The sequence below is a fragment of the Belonocnema kinseyi genome, chromosome 6 (genome assembly GCF_010883055.1).
Source record: "Belonocnema kinseyi isolate 2016_QV_RU_SX_M_011 chromosome 6, B_treatae_v1, whole genome shotgun sequence".
Taxonomy (NCBI): domain Eukaryota; kingdom Metazoa; phylum Arthropoda; class Insecta; order Hymenoptera; family Cynipidae; genus Belonocnema; species Belonocnema kinseyi.
The window spans coordinates 84,868,348-84,885,037 of record NC_046662.1 but is presented as its reverse complement, the minus strand read 5'-3'; the positions used below and the strand labels follow the sequence as shown (position 1 = coordinate 84,885,037).

Here is a 16,690-nt window from a genome sequence, read left to right as displayed (position 1 = left end):
GTAAGGCTTTTTTATTAGTTCTAAAAATCAAACTGACTTTTTTCGAGATTCCATGCAACTTTCTTTCTAATTTTATGCGATTAACACGACTTTTGTTGAGCCTTCTAGTCGATCCAAGTCCTGTTATAAATTCGCAAATTTAAAATTAGCCGTGCTACTAAGAAAATTTAAATCATTTTTTCAACATTTCATGACTTCCTGGAAAGTTAGAATGTCGATTTGTTTGGAAAAAACTTGGATTTGTCACCAGAAATAAACAGGAATTGTCCCCAGAGTTTTTGAAGTATACCTTTTGAATTTTAAGATTTAGATTACGAAATTAGGCGCCGTTCAGGGTGTTAACAAAAATCTTAAACTTACGTCTCAGCTGGAAGAACGTCCCAGCTTGTGATTTGGACACTAGGCAAGATTTCCATCGTAATAAAAACGCAAGAAGCTCTACAATAACCGGAAGTCAATCCATCTGCTCCCGAATATCGTATCCTCAATTGTCCTTCTATCACATTTGAGGAATGAAGAGGTACGGCGAGTTTCGATAATCGTGTGCTAACTGTAGACGAACTTCCAGAATTGGTACTTAATCCTGAACGGAAGGAAGAGGTCAATTCTGATTGTCTTTTTGTGTGATGTGATAAAGAACTTAATCTAGATGGCAACGAACTGGAACCCGATTGTGTAATAAAACTGTTGGGTTGACTCATATAGGCACTGCTGGTAATATCTGAAAAAATACCAGTGATCAATATGAGGGTGTTCAGCGATTCTTAGGAAAAAATCGAAGGTGCTTTCCAGGTTTTCAAGTCACTTAATAATGAAATAACCGTTTGCTATACATGTGAAAGATGAGGCTTTTCATTTTTTATTGGTCAAAAATTTTCATAGCAAGCAGAACCATAAATAAACTAATTTTTTATTTTTTGCGAACATAAGTCGTCTGTATGAAGTCTTTGATGAATAATTTTTAATTTTTGTAAAGTCTTCGAAATCCTTCAATATTTATGAAACCTTTGAAAACTTTTTGAATTCGCTGAAATCTCTTGAAATATTTAAAATCTTTGTGAAATCTTTAATTTTTGTGAATTTTTTGTGAAATCTTTTGAAATTCTTGTAAAATCTTTGAAATCCTTGAAATATTTGAAATCCTTGAATTCTTTGAAACTTTTGTGAATTTTTTTTAATCTTTATGAAATCTTGGAAATATTTATGAATTCTTTCTTTAATCATTGAAATCTTTTTAAATCTTCTGATATTTATTGAAACCTTTTAAAATTGTTTTAAAAAAAACTTTAAAATGTTTTGAAATCTTAAAAAAAAAATTCTTGAAATCTTTGAAAAACCTTAAGAATTTATTGAACTATTTTTGAAATCTTTCCTTCATCTTTTTTATTTATTGGAATCACTGGAATAGTTTTGACCTTTGTGCAATCTTTGGAAATTTTCTAAAAATGTGAACTTGTTTGAAATCTTTGAAATGTTTAGAAACTTGGCACACTCTACACTTTTTGAAATCCTGATGGATTCTTTAAAATATTTGTGAAGTCTCTCTGAACTCTTTTCTCTTCGTTGTAAATCATTTAAATAATTGAAATCTTTGTGAAAACATTTAAAATATTCTAAAGAATTTTTAAATTATTTTATGAAATTTGCATGAAATATTTGTGAAATCCTTCTTAAATCTTTTGTAATAATTTGAAATCATGAAAATATTTCAAAGCTTTGTCGTTGAAGTGTTCTGAAATCTTAGAAATATGTTTTACTATGCCCCTTTTAAAATATTTAAAATAATTGAAATCTTCCGCAAGTTATAAAATCTTTATGAAATCTTTTAAATTCTTGATTTCTTTTGAAATATTTAGGTAATTTTCAGGAAATATTTGGAATATTTGTGAAATCTTTTGTATTCATTTAAAATCTTTGAAATCTTAGTGAAATCTTTTAAAATTTGATTAATGTCTTTGAAATCCTTAAAATCTTTGCGAAATCTTTTGAAATTTTTGAATCTTTTTCAAATCTTTGAAATCTTTCTTTAATCTTTGTTTGTGAAATCCTTTGTGTTTGTTTGAGATCATTGACATGTTCTGGAATCGTCTCAAAATCTTCATTTTTGCGCGCCTTTCTTTAATCTTTGAAATCTTTTAAAATATTCTAAAATATTTTGAAACCTTTTGAAATCGTTTCAAATCTTTGAAAATTTTTGAAATCATCGTTATCAAATCTGTAAAATCTTTTAAATGTTTTGAGTTTTAGAATCTTTGTAAAATTGTTGTTAAATCTTTTAATATAGTATGCAAATACTGTTTTAATTTTTGAAATGCGTGAAATCTTTTTTAAATGCTCAAAATACTTAAGAATATCATAAAAGCTTCGAAATATATTCAAACATTTAGAAATCTTTAGAATTATTTCGTAACTTTTTTGAAGTAAATACCTGAAAACCTTGAAAAATCCATTACATCACCGTGGTTCATTCTAATTCTGAAACTGAATTGATATCGACATTTTCAACTATTTATTTTTATATCTTGATAAATATAAAAAAAAATTAGTAGCAAGATTTCTTCTAAACGAGATGTTTATTTAATAACAGATTAAAAGATTTAAATTTCTATTCACATTTTAATAAAATAACTGTTTTAAAAGTAAAAAAAAAAAATCAAATTCAAGGTTCTCGTGAAAAATTCAAGATTTCCATGTTTTCAAGGTTTAAAAAACAATCGAGGAGAATTAATAAATATTTAATTTCAAGCATGATTTTTGAAGAGATTTTATTATAATCTGCTTCTGAATCTCCTGGGAGAACTTACCGTGACGTGAAGAAGGAGCAACAAAGTCCATAACGGCGTACAAATATAAAGTTAAACTAGCACTAGCTCCTGGCTCCAAAGGCAACTGACTATTTAAATTTTCTTCACTCCATTTAAAAACTTTGGTTTCGGTTGGGGCATCTAAAGTTGACTGTAGAGAAACTTCGAACATTTCAATTGGAACATGGCCTACGTTCATTATCGTAATTGTACATTCAGAGCTGAAATTTTGAATGTAACAATTTTTTTAAATGCCTGAACAAATTAAAATTAGTAATTTTATTTTATGAGTAAAGCAGCTAAATACAGGCTTTACATTCGTTCCACTATTCCCCACATTTCCTCTTTTGTTAAAAATTTCTCTTTTCTCATATTTTCAAGAAACTACCCCCTTTTGTCTACCCCGATTGTCTGCATTTTTTTCAAATAGTTAAATTATCATTGATGCCTTGGAGATATTTTGCCCTATTTTGTATTATTTCAACATCACTCAAGATTTTTTTTTAGACAAAAATATCTGCAGGTGTATTTGGAAGTGTAACCGTTAAAAGTCAAATTCAAACTGAATTAATAGAGCTCAATAAATATCCAACTAATTTTCATTGAAAGTTAATTTTTTTAATATTGAAAATACTACTATAACGTTTTCCATCGAGAGTTAATCTTTTTTGGTTGAAAAAGGTGTTTGAACGTTGAACTACTCTGTTGCATATTCTTTTTTTGAGAGAGAATTCAATTATTTAGTTGAAAATTTTTTTCTGGTAGCAAATTAATCACTTTTTGTTGAAAACTCAACTATCAAATTTTTTATTGGCAATTTATATTTTTCGTTTAAACATTAAAGTACTTGGTTGAAAGTTGAACTATTTTATTAAACATTTATTTCAATGGCTAAAGATTGAACTATTTTGTTGAAATTTTCTTTTTTTTCTTGAAAATTAATTTGTTAATTCAAAATTAAACTATTACATTATTGGTATACAATTGATGGCTTTTAGTTCAAAATTTAAATATTTGGTTGAAAATTCATCTTGTTTTAAAAATTGATTGTTTTTAACTTAGAATTGAACTATTTGGTTAAAAATGAACTTTTTTGTTGAAAGTTTATAATTTCGGATTGAAAATTCAACTGTTTTGTAGAAAATTCAATTTAGTCTTAAGAATTTATTTTCTTTGTTAAAAATTGGTCTTCTTGATTTAAAAAGTCTGTTATTTTGTCGAAAATTTAATTATTTTTGGAAAAATTGACAATTTTTTAAAAAATTCGTCTATTTGGATGGAAAATTTGTTCTTTGGGATTAAAAATTTACCAATTTTAGTAAAAAAGTTTTTGATTGAAAATTCGATTATTTTGTTAAAAATGAAATTGTTTGTGGTTGATGTTAATTCGCTTCTTTTTTCTTGGAAATTCGACCCCTTAGTAAAAAATTCATTTTTCTAGGTGGAAAATTCCACTATTTGTTGCAAATTCGTCTCGTTTGTTTGAAAGATTAACTTTTTGTGGTAAAAATAAGTGCTAGGTTGATAATAAAATTGTTGTTGGGAATTCAAATATTTGGTTGAAAATTCGTCTTTTTTGGTTGAAAATTCATTCTTTTGCTCTTTGAATTGAACTATTTGGTTAAAATTTAACTTTTTTCTTGAAAATTTATTATTTCTGATTGAAAAATCAACTGTTAAGTAAAAAAATCGTTTTTGACTTATGAATTAAATTTTTTTGTTAAAAAATGTTCTTGTTTTTGTTTGAAAATTAAAAAATTTTGTTAAAAATTTGTCTTTTTGGATGGAAAATTCGTTCTTTAGAATTAAAAATTCATCTTTTTTAGTAAAAAAAAATGATTGTTTGAAAATTCAAAAAAATGTAATTGTTTGGACTTGAAGTTAATTCTTTTTTGTTTAAAAGTTCGTCTTTATGTGTTGAATGTTCACTTATTTGGTTATAAATTCAACTATTTCAACGATTTGGTTGTAAATGCAACTGCTTGGTTGATTATATATTTTTTTAAGAATTCAACTATTTTGTAAAAAATTTAATTATTTTGTTAAAACTTCCAATAATTAAAAAAAAGTAATGTTTTTTGTTCGGAAATTCAACTGCTGTGTTAAAAACTGATCCTTTAGGATTGAAAAATTATCCTCTTTGTATTAAAAATTAATTTTTTTGTTTATAAAAGTTTCTGGTTGAAAATTCAACTGCGTGTTAAAAATTGTTTTTTTTTTCTTCGCTTAAAGATTTGAATATTTACTTAAAAATGCGATCGTTTTCTGGTTGAAGTTAATTGTTTTTTGTTTGAATATTGATAATTCAACTATTTGGTTAAAAATTCAACTATTTTTTTTTAATTCGTCTTTTTGCTTGAAAGTTAAACTATTTGGTTGTAAATGTAACTGCTTGGTTGGTAATACTTTTTTTGTTAAGAATTGAACCAATTTGTTGAAAATTTATCTTTGTGAGTCGAAAATTCAAAATAATGGTCCAAAATTGAACTATTTTGTAGAAAAATGAATTATTTTGTTGAAAATTCATCTTTTTGGATTAAAAATTGATCTTGTTTGCATCCATAATTCATTTTTTTGTTTACAAAAGTTTTGGTTGAGAATTCAACTGTCTTATAAAAATTTCATCTTTTTGACTTGAAGATTCGACTATTTGGTTTAAAATGCAACTGTTTGTGGTTGCAGTTAATCCTTTTTTGTTTGAATATTCGTCTTTGAATGTTGAAAGTTCAACTATTTGATTAAAAATTCGTCTCTTTTGTTTGATAATTAAACTATTTGGTTACAAATGCAACTACTTGGTTAAAAATTAATTAATTTCTTTGTTGAAAAATTCACTGTTTTATTAAAAATGCAATATATTCCGACTTGAAATCTTTAGCGTTTTATATTAAATTCAAGATTGAACCTTTACAATAATTTTATTTAAAAGAATGTATTTCCTTATATTCCTGAAAAATCACCCTCGTTCCCATTTTGGGCTGGGAAGTCTGTTAAAATGATATCTTTGTATGTTTAGTGTTTTATTTTAGGCGTTTATAAAAAGAAATCGGAGAAAACAGAATTGAAAACTTTCGATTTGTTCCTGAAACGATACAAAAGAACAATTTACTTATATTAAGTTTCTGAAATAAAAATGAAATTACCTTTCACCTCCGTAAAGAGAAATGCTCGCACTCGTGACAATATTTTCTCCGGAACTGAAACTAGCCGTTTGCGGTAAACTAGTAGAAAGATCTATCCTCGGTAAAGCAGGAACGACTTCCACCGAATATTGAGGATGTGGCATTTTTTCCATGTACCTCAATCTGCAATTAGATTTAACACCGAGTGTATGTGTACTAAAACCTAAAATTTCAAGATCGCCGACTTCCTTCGGCTTTCCCGCCAAAGTCACAGCGATCGGGCCCGATTCCGCAGGCAGTGTTATGCTTTCCGGAATCGATTCAAAAACTACTCCACTTGTTAAAAGTCTCATATTTGAGACGTGAAGCTCAAAGGGCAATGGATTAATCAGCTGCATCGTCGCTTCGCAAATGTCTCCTTCGACCCAGAGATAATCTGAAACAAATAGAAAGAAAGCAATTTAATGACTGACTACGAAATTCTTCGAAATTAAAAAAAAGAGAATCTAATGATCAAATCTGAACAATATCAGAGTTGCTGCAGGTCAAGGGATTCTAGAAAGTCAGGAAATTTGAAACTGGTTAGGAAATGTCAGGGAATTTTTGATAAACTGGAGATGAAGTTAATTTTATTAATTTGTTGAAAATTCTAGTAATTTTGGTTGAAATTTTTCTTCTTGATTTGAAAATTCGTCGATTTTGGTAGAAATTGCATCTTTTTTCGTTAAAAATCACATTTGTTTGATTCAGAAGCTTTTTTGGTTCTAATTAAAATTCTTTTTATTGAAATACGAACTATTACATTTTTCGTTAAGAATTCATATTTTCTGGTTGAAAATTTCACTAAGCTAGTTGAAAGTTTTCATTTTACTTGAAAACCCTTTTTTCTTTGTTCAGAATTGAATTAGTTTGTTGAAAATTATATTTTGTTGTTGAAAATGTGTCTTCTTCAGTTGGATATTCCATTATTTGGTTGAAAATTTATCTTTTGTAGTAGAATACCAATCTTCTTTTTGACTAATTAATCTTTTTGGTTGAAAATAATTTCTTTGGTTGAAAATTTAGCTATGAGATTAAAATTTTCTTTAAAGTTGAAAATATTTAGTTAGAAATTCATGTAATTTTCTATATTATTCTTTTTCTGGCAAAAATTAACCTTCTTGGTTAAAAATTAGTTTAAAAATTTCTAATTAAGTTTTTTACCTGCAAATTCAATTATTCCTCTATTTATTAGCCTTCATTTTTTTTGGTTAAAGGTTGATTGCTTTGGTTGAAAATTGAAATATTTCGTTGAAACTTAATTTTGTTACAGAAAATTTAACCACGGTATTCCAAATTCAAAATTAGCCTCTTATAGGTGAAAATTAATTAATTTGGTTAAAAATGCGCCTTTTTGATAGAAAAGTCATCTCATTAGTTAAACCTTAATTTTTATTGTTAAAAATTCATTTCTTTAGTTGAAAATGTAACTATTGGATGAAAATTTGTTTTTCTTTTTATTGAATTATATTTTATTGATTATATTTTTTTTGAAAAATTGTATGTTTTTAATAGAAAATTAATTTTTGGGTTTACAATTTAACAATTTGGTTACAAATTCATCATTTTAGTTAGTAATTCATTTCTTTGGTTTAAAATTTTTTGTTGAAAGTCTTCTTGGTTGAACATTATTTTGATTAAATTGAAAATTCATTTTTTAAAATAAAAATTCAACTATTTTGAGAAAAATAAAAAAATTAAATGTTTTAGGTGAAAATTCAACGAACTTGTTGCGAATTCGCCTTTTTAATTAAAAATTAATTTCTTTGGTCGAAAATTTCTTTTTCTAATATTTTAACTATTCTATTTTTGGTTGAAAACTTAACTTTTTTTAGTTGAATTTCATATTTTCCGGTTGAAAGCTCAACTGTTTTGCTTGAAATTAATATTTTCAGCTTGAAAATTCAACATTTTAAATAAGATTTTTTTTATGAATGATAAATCTTTTTGGTTGAAAATTCAACTATTTTTTTTAATTACAGTTTTTTATTGAAAAATTAATCTGTTTTTTCTGAGGATTGATTGAAAATAAAAATATTTTCAGGTGGAAATATCAAATATTACACTTTTGGTTGAGAATTCGTTTTTTTATATCCAAGATTCATTACTTTCATTGACAATTTAACCATTTTGTTGTAGATTCCTTTTTTTTCATGAAATTTAATTGTTGTAACTCAAAATTTAATTCTTTTAATTTTGGTTCAGACTGTATCTTTTTGAGTTGTGAACTGAACTATTTGGTTCATAATGGTCACCGCAACGTTCGTAGATTAAAAAAATATTTTTTTATTGTCATTTAAAGAAAAATAAGAAAAGATGAGAAAAAAAAGGGAAGGTAATTCGGAGGTTATCTTTTCTTGTATCTACTTTAAATTTGAATAAAGCCATTTATGAGTGTATTGTATAAATTTGATAGTCTTTTTTATAAATTCCATGTTTCTGAATTTTAAATTTCTAAATAAATTTTCTTAAATTTTAATTTTATGCCATTCTACACCAAAAATTCGTTAAATTTGTAACTCACCAACTTTGCTTTTGGAAACATTTTTTCTTTCCAAAGAACCAAAGTTGATCGGGGTGAATAAAAAGGGTCCGTGATCTTCCTTCACCCTTTCAATTTTCTGAGGCTGAAGATGCGGTTGTAAATTTTTGAGAGCGAATGTTTTAGTTTTGGGAATGTTTGTCAAATTCGCGGGCGGAATGACGATTCCGGAATCCAAAACTAGAGGAACAGGAGCGCCTTCACATTGTTGAGAAACTGAGAGAAGCTGTAGGGCCGTTTCTTTTCTCTCTGTTGGATTCAGATGATTGTACATAGTTTGTAACAAGAATGTGAGATGTCGAGTTGCAAGAGCTGGATTTCCCATTCTATTTGCTGCGGCTACTAACTCGTTTATTACCTGGATTTGAATCGCAGGCCAACCTCTGAGTCTATCTATAATAAATAAATAATGTTCATGTGTAGATAATTATAACATCAGACTTGCATTATGAAAAAGGGACCGTAATTTAATTACGCAACAGCTATTTATTTTTATTTTTTTTAATTCATCTGTTTTAGTACAAATTTTATCTTCTTTGGATAAAAATGCAACTATTTGGTAGAGAATTAAACTATTTTGTTAACAATTCTTCTTTCTTGGTTGAAAAAATTCGTCTTTTTGGATTAAAAATTAAATTTTGTTCGTAAAATTGTTTTTTTTTTAAATTCATATTTTAATCTTGAAAAGTCAACTGAAATCTTTTTTGGATCAAAATTCAACTCTTTTTTTTTAAATGTATATTTTGGTTTAAAAATTCACCTGTTTTAGTAGAATTTTCATTTTTTATGGACAAAAATACGACTGTTTGTTTAAAAAATTAACAATCTTGTTAAAAATTCATACTTTTTGGTTAACATTTTTTCAGAAGAAATTTCATCTTTCTTGGAAAAAATGCAACTATTTAGTTGAAAATTCAAAAATGTTGTTTAAAAGTCATACTTTTGCTTAAAAATTCTGCTGCTTTGTTGAAAATTTAACTATTTCGTAGAAAATTTATTCATCTGTTTTAAGAGAAAAATAATCTTCCTTGGATAAAAATTCAACTGTTTGATTCAAACTTAAACTATTTTGTTAAAAAGTCATACTTGATGGTTGATCATTCCACTGTTTTGTTGGAAATTTAACTGTTTTGTAGAAAAATGACTTTTGTTTAAAATTTACATTTTGGTATTGAAAAATAAACAGGAAAGCTTTTCTGGATGAGAGTTTGATTAAAAAAGTGTTGTCGTTTTTTATTAAAAATTCATCTGTCATAGTACAAATTTCATATTCTTTGGATAAAAATGCAACTATTTAGCAGAGAATTCAACTTTTTTTTATTCATCTTTCTTGGTTGAAAAAATTCGTCTTTTTGAATTAAAATTTTAATTTTTTACGTATAAACTTATTTTTTGTTAAAAAATTCATATTTTAATCTTGCAAAGTCAACTGAAATCTTTTTCGGATGAAAATTCAACTCTCGTTTTTAAAATGTGTGTTTTATTTAAAAATTCACCTGTTTTAGTAGAATGAACATTTTTCTGGGACAAAAATACAACGGCTTGGTTGAAAATTTAACAATCTAGTTAAAAATTCATACTTTTTCGTTAAAATCTTTTTTAGGAGAAATTTCATCTTTCTTGGGAAAAAATGCAATTATTTGGCTGAAAATTCAACAATTTTGTTTAAAAGTCATACTTTTTGGTCAAAAATGTTATTTTGTTGAAAATTTAACTATTACATAGAAAGTTTACTTTTTGTTTAAATTAAATATTTTCTTGTTAATAGGAGAACTGAAATCTTTTCTGGATGAAAATTCAACTTTTTTAAAATTAAAAAATCATCTATTTTAAGAGAAATTTTATCTTTCTTGGATAAAAATCCAGCTGTTTGGTTGAAAATTCAAACTATTTTGTTCAAAAGTCATACTTTTTGGTTAAATATTCCACTTTTTTGTTGAAAATTGAACTATTTGGTATAAAATTGACATTTTATTTAAAATTTATATTTTGATATTGAAAAATTAACTGAAATCTTTTCTGGATGAAAGTTCAATTAAATGAAAAAAATTGTCACTTTCTTGTTGATAATTACACTATTTTCTAAGAAATTTACTTTTTGTTTAAAATTCATATTTTTTTTTAAAGTCAATTAAAACGAACTGAAATCTCTCCTAAAAAATGGGTAACTTTTTATTAAAAAGTCATATTTTTTTAATATAAATGCAACTCTTTAGTAGAGAATTCAACCATTATATTAAAAATTCATCTTTTTGGTTGAAAAAATTCGTCTTTTTGGGTAGAAAATTCAAATTTTTTAGGAAACTTATTTTTTGTTAAAAAATTCATATTTTGATCTTGAAAAGTCAACTCAAGTCTTTTTTGGATTAAAATTAAACTATTTTTTGAAAATTTATCTTTTTGACTTAAAAATCCATCTGTTTTAGCAGAAATTTGATTTTTTAAATGAAAATGCCAATTTTTGGTCAAAAAATATTCTTTTTTACTTGAGTATTCAGCTATTTAGTTTGAAAGATTTGGTTAACCAAGTTTGTTCAGAATTCATTTGTTTGTTAAAATTTATATTCTCAGTTTAAAAATCCTGTTTTTGGTTTAAAATTTAAATGATTAGTGGAAAAGCCTTTTTTTGGTTTAAAATTAATTTTTTACTGAAATTGTAACTTCAATTTTTTTAAAGGTTGATCTTTTTTAGTTGAAAATTAACCTTTTTTTGGTATAAAAATACTAATTTTCTTGGTTTGAAATTTCATTTTTATTGGGTAAAAATGCATTAGTTTTGTAGAAAATTAATTTTTAACTGAAGTCATATTGTTTGTTTTAAAATTTAATTTTTATAAAGAAAATTCATCGTTTGGCTTAAAAGTTCAACAATTTAAATAAAGTTTTATTTCTTTCTTGAGTGAAAAATTCTTATTTTGTTAAAAATTCGTCTTTTTGGTTTAACATTTTTTCTAATATAAATTTCATCTTTTGGATTGAAATATAAACTATGGGACTTTTTTCTTGAGAATTTATCTTTTTATATCGACAATTAATTTATTATGTTAAAAAATTTAATTAATTTGTTGAAAAATTCATCTTTTACAGTAAAAAAGACATTTTTTGGTTTAAAATAAATTAATCAATTTGAAAATTTTAAATTTGTATTTGAATAACTGTTTTATTCCGTTTATAAAAGATTCTCTGTTACAAGTATGAGAAAGTCTTAGAGAGGGCCTATAATCCGTTTCGTAATTTAAGTACGGCCCGAAAGAGATTTGGTATTTTTAAATTACCCCAAGGCATTTCTATTGGATCGAGAGATAATTTGAAGCCAGCAGTCGCCTGGAGCATCAATTTGTAGCACTGTTGCCAGTCTGGATTTGGATTGTTTTGAGAAACGTATCGAGTAGCTGCTAATCGTGTACAGAAAGAGGCTTTTCGAGTGAATCCGAAAGATGTGTAGAGGTCTGATAATGTAGTGAAACGATCAATCTAAAATGCAATAAAATTTGTAGATAAACATTCAATAAATTAGAAAGTTTATTATAAAGACTTTTATCATATATTAAATTAAAATTCAATATATTAATTTAGCTACAAATTATAATTTACCTTTTCTTGTTCGCTCATTGTCAGGTTGATAAATACAACGTTGTTCAAAAAAGAAGCTGCCTGAAGAGCACAATTTTGTTCTATTGAAATTCTAGTTGCTTTGAAGCTTGCTTCCGTTTCAATGATTCCAGCGTTTTGGTATTTACTATAATGAACAATAGCTTCTTTATATTTTTTAGATATATCTTCTGCTGATAAAATATTGGGTATGCTGCTTTTTACTATTTCGACACTCTGGGGAGCTGGCAAGGCATTAAAAGCTTGAGATCCTCGTCTGGAAAATAAAATGTTGTATTAGAATGAACTTTGAAATTCCAAAATTGAAAGTCATGGAATTAAAAAAAAACGCATTTTTTATAGTCGCACCTATTTTAAAGTGTTAATGATTATTTTAGTACATTACGGCCGGTTTTAAGTTTACGAATTGATATGAATGAATTTACTTAGAATTCAATGATTAATTTAATTAATCAAAACTAAAAACTTCTCATTAAGAACCAAAATTTCTTTCTCCAATCGATCCAAATAGTCAACTTAAATATGAACATTAATTCAATTTTTTCTTCGGTCTTACGATCAAATTTTAAATAAAAAGACAAGGAAATCCGAGTCAATAATTTAATCAAAATATAAAAATTCTTCTACACCTCGCGACGTTTCGACCTAATCTGTCGGTCATTCTCAGGCAATAACTGACACAAAATTATCATAAAAATTAGCTAATTTAAAAAATTAACATTGTCGTAGAGAAAATTATATTATGAAAAGAAAAGTCAATTGACCTTATATACAGTTTTTGCACATACAAAAATTGTGGTTCAATGAATAAAAGTGAGACGGCTTGAAATAATTTCCGAAACACATAATTTTTTAATTGGGAAAAACCACAAAAAAAAAAGAAAAGAGACTCCCAATAATTAAGGTTACATTGAAAAATTATGTGTTTCGGAAATTATTTCAAGCCGTCTCACTTTTATTGATCAAACTACAATTTTTTTATGTGCAAAAATCGTATATAAGGTAAATTGACTTTTCTTTTCATAATATAATTTTCTCTACGACAATGTTAATTTTTTAAATTAGCTAATTTTTATGATAATTTTGTATCAGGTATTGCCTGAGGATGACCGACAGATTAGGTGGAAACATCGCGAGGTGTAGAAGAATTTTTATATTTTGATTAAATTATTGACTCGGATTTCCTTATCTTTTTATTTCAAACTTGATCGTCAGATCGAAGAAAAAATTGAACTAATGTTCATATTTAAGTTGATTAATTTAATTACCTGAACATTTGCAATGGTTAGATTTTTTAAAGATATCAACCAAATTTAAACATATTTCAAAGGCTTTCAAAGATTTCACGAATGTTCAAAAGAATCCACACAGATTTCAACAGAATTGACCAAAGTGTTCAGGATTTCCACAAAAACTGGAAAACTTGGATAAGTGAAAAAGTTACGGAATTGTGAAAACGTCATTGAAATTTAATTATCCGGGCCTATTTCAAAGTCTTAATGGTTATTTGAGTACTTCATGGCAAATTTTAAATTTATGAATTATACAAATTGATTTTTTTACTCCCAAAATCTATATAATTATAATTCCAAACTTTTTAATAATATTTTATATTATTGATAATGAGAGTTTAAACGATGTTAAGGTTTTTGAGAATTATTAATGAGAATTCTTTAAAACTCAATAATTGTTGAAAATACCTTTACATTTTCATTCATTAATAATTCTACAAGAGATTGTTCATAAATTAGTCTGTGATCATTAGAAGATTCATAATTTTATTTGAAAATTCAACTGAACAGTTGAAAATTAATTTTTTTTTAAATTAATATTATCGAGTTGAGAATTTGACTGTTTTGTGGAAAATTCGTATTTTTGTATTATAAATTCAACAATTCGGTCGAAAATTCGATTGTTTCATAAAAAATTCGCCTTTAAAAATGAAAAATGTATAGTTTTTTTTTAAAGAAAATACAACTATATTTTGGTTATAAATTTAAAAATTTTGTTTAAAATTAAATTTTTTGCGCTAAAAATGATTTTTTTTTAACCTGAAAAAATAACTATTCCAAGTTTGGTTAAAAATTTATCCTGCATATTGTATACGTTAAAAATTCAACTGTGTTTTTTTGTTCTTAGAAAATTCATGTATTTTGTTAAAAAGTCGTATTTTTTTGTAAAAAATTATTCTTTTTTATTGAAAGTTCAATGTTAAGGTTTAAAATTAAAATTAAATAAAAATTTCTTGGAAAATCGTCTTTAGTGAAATATTAATCTTATTGATGGAATATTCATCTTTTTGGTTAAAAATTTGTAAAAATTAATTTTTTTTGGGTTGAAAATTATTTTTTTTTATCTGAATATTTAACTATTCCATGTTTGGTTAAAACTTTATTCTACGTACTGTATAAGTTAAAAATTCAACTGTTTCTTAGAAAATTCAAGTAATTTGTTAAAAAGTCCTTAATTTTTGTATAAGATTATTCTTGTTTGTTGAAAGTTCAATTTTTTGGTTAATAATTGAACTATCTTGTTAAAAACTCATCACTCTTGATTAAAAATGATGTTTTTTGATGATGATTTATCTTTTCCGATTTAAAAGTCCAAATGTTTTCTAAAAAATTCAAATTTTTATCTTGCAAATGTTACTATTTTGTATGAAATCCATCATTCATGTTAGAAAAGTGATCTATCTTTATTGAAAGTGAACTTTTTTGATGAAAATTCACCGTTATTCTAAAAAATTAATATCTTTTTCTGGAAAATTTAAATATTTAATAGAATTTTAATATTTTTTTGTTTGAAAATTCGACCATTTGATTGAAAATGTATCTTGATATTCTGAAAATAATGCTATTTGTTTAGAAACACAACTGTTTTGTTAAAAATCTAATTATTTTTGAAAAATTCTACTATTTTAATAAAAACATAATTTTAAATCGAAAATTCAACTATCTTGCTAAAATGCATAATTTTGGATTGAAAATTCATCTTTTATGATAGAAAAGTCATTCTTTTTGTTTTAAATTTATCTTCCTTGATTGAGAAGTAACTTTTTTGTTTAAAATTCAAGTGTCTTGAAAATAATTCCTCTTCTTCACTTGAAGATGTTACTATTTGGTTCAATCTTTAGCTCTTTTTTGGAAAACTCGTCTCTTTTACTGAAAAGTTTATCTATTTGATTGTCCTTTGGGTAGAAAATCTTTTTTCTTTTTTTTTTGAAAATTCAATTATTTGATTGAAAATGCAATAGATTTCGGCTTGAAATCTAAGGAAATGAAAGTGTTTCGTATTGAGTTAAATATGTTATCTACTTTAATTTTACTCAAACGAATTTATAAACGTAAAATCCGACTTTAGCCAACAGTTACATTATTTTTAGGACAAGGAGGGAGGGGAGGAAAAAGTATATAATTGGTGAAGTAGTTTATGGAAGGTCTATAAATGGAGAATTTTTTCGTGTGACAAGAAAGTAGTTTGGCGCCACCAGGCCTTCAAAAAAAAGTACCCTGGTGGCACCAGGCCTCGAATACGATAACACTGCTTATTATATTCAATTTAAAAAGTTCTTCTTAAGGCATTTGAGGAGCTCAACGATAGCAACCTTGAATGGAAATTAATAAATTTTTAAAATACCGCTTTCCGGGACTTCCTTCCTGCAAAGATGAGTTCCTCTGCAAGGGCAAATTCCTACACATATTTGGGTACAAAATTAAAGCAGAGGCGGCACACAATCCCTCATAAGCAGCTCCCAGCCACAGCCAGTCATTAACAGCTTGTAAGGTGCCAGCTGCAGAATTGTAATGGCTCAAAGCATCAGCTGACAAACCGGCTTGAAGACAAAGATCCCCCAAATGTTTTGTCATTCGACCAACACATCTCTTCTTATTATTCCTCGATTCCAAATCCAATCCTATAAAATCCCTCTTCTCAAACGGTGCCAGAAGCAGAGGAACTTTATCCAATTTCTCTCTCGATCTTTCCAGCCTCTTTGACTCCAAAATCCAAAATAAATTGTTAAAGCACTCATTCAACTGTGTCTCCAAATCCGGACAAGTGTCATCCACGTAGAAAACAGCCCTCGTTTTGAAATTTGAAGGAGTCGTGTAGTTAGGTGGAGGTTCATTGAAATTTTCCGAGGCCAGAGGTCCCAGAAAAACAGCCCTTGAATCGTACAAAGTAGCATTATACTTGACTTTTAAAGTCTCGTGTAACCTGCAAAGCTCATTGAGCTCGACTTGATTTTCGTATTTTCCAAAAGTGATCAGGCCCAAGAGTCTTCTGTGGGTTTGAAAATCACCCCAGTCGTTATTTTCCACGGGATGATCCTTAACGAATCGAATTAAAACTTCCCGGTTTCCACCACTGGAGTCCACGACAGAAATTCTGCTTCCAGATTTGGCAATTCGCTCGCATATTTTGGCGACAGTTTTTGGCTTAATTTGGGTGCCGACTGGTTTCAAAAGAATGAGCAGAGCTGCATGATCGTGAGCAGTTTGCTCGTAATCTGGATGTGACATTTTATTGTCGGGTACCGGACTCGACAAGAGGACACTCACTGCTGCTCGCAT

At 26.7% G+C, this 16,690-nt stretch overlaps 1 protein-coding gene across 1 annotated transcript in view; it reads right to left on the bottom strand.

The window, feature by feature from the left end:
- The window catches only part of LOC117174145 (protein brunelleschi), a 26,363-nt gene extending 9,673 nt beyond the window's left edge, over positions 1-16,690 (bottom strand). Inside the window, exons 1-7 of the mRNA XM_033362957.1 lie at positions 15,756-16,690; positions 12,102-12,375; positions 11,783-11,981; positions 8,490-8,900; positions 5,948-6,362; positions 2,805-3,025; positions 361-721 (exon numbers count right to left, since the gene is read on the bottom strand). Coding sequence (XP_033218848.1) covers positions 361-721; positions 2,805-3,025; positions 5,948-6,362; positions 8,490-8,900; positions 11,783-11,981; positions 12,102-12,375; positions 15,756-16,690 — 2,816 coding nt within the window. The remainder of the gene's footprint in view (positions 1-360; positions 722-2,804; positions 3,026-5,947; positions 6,363-8,489; positions 8,901-11,782; positions 11,982-12,101; positions 12,376-15,755) is intronic.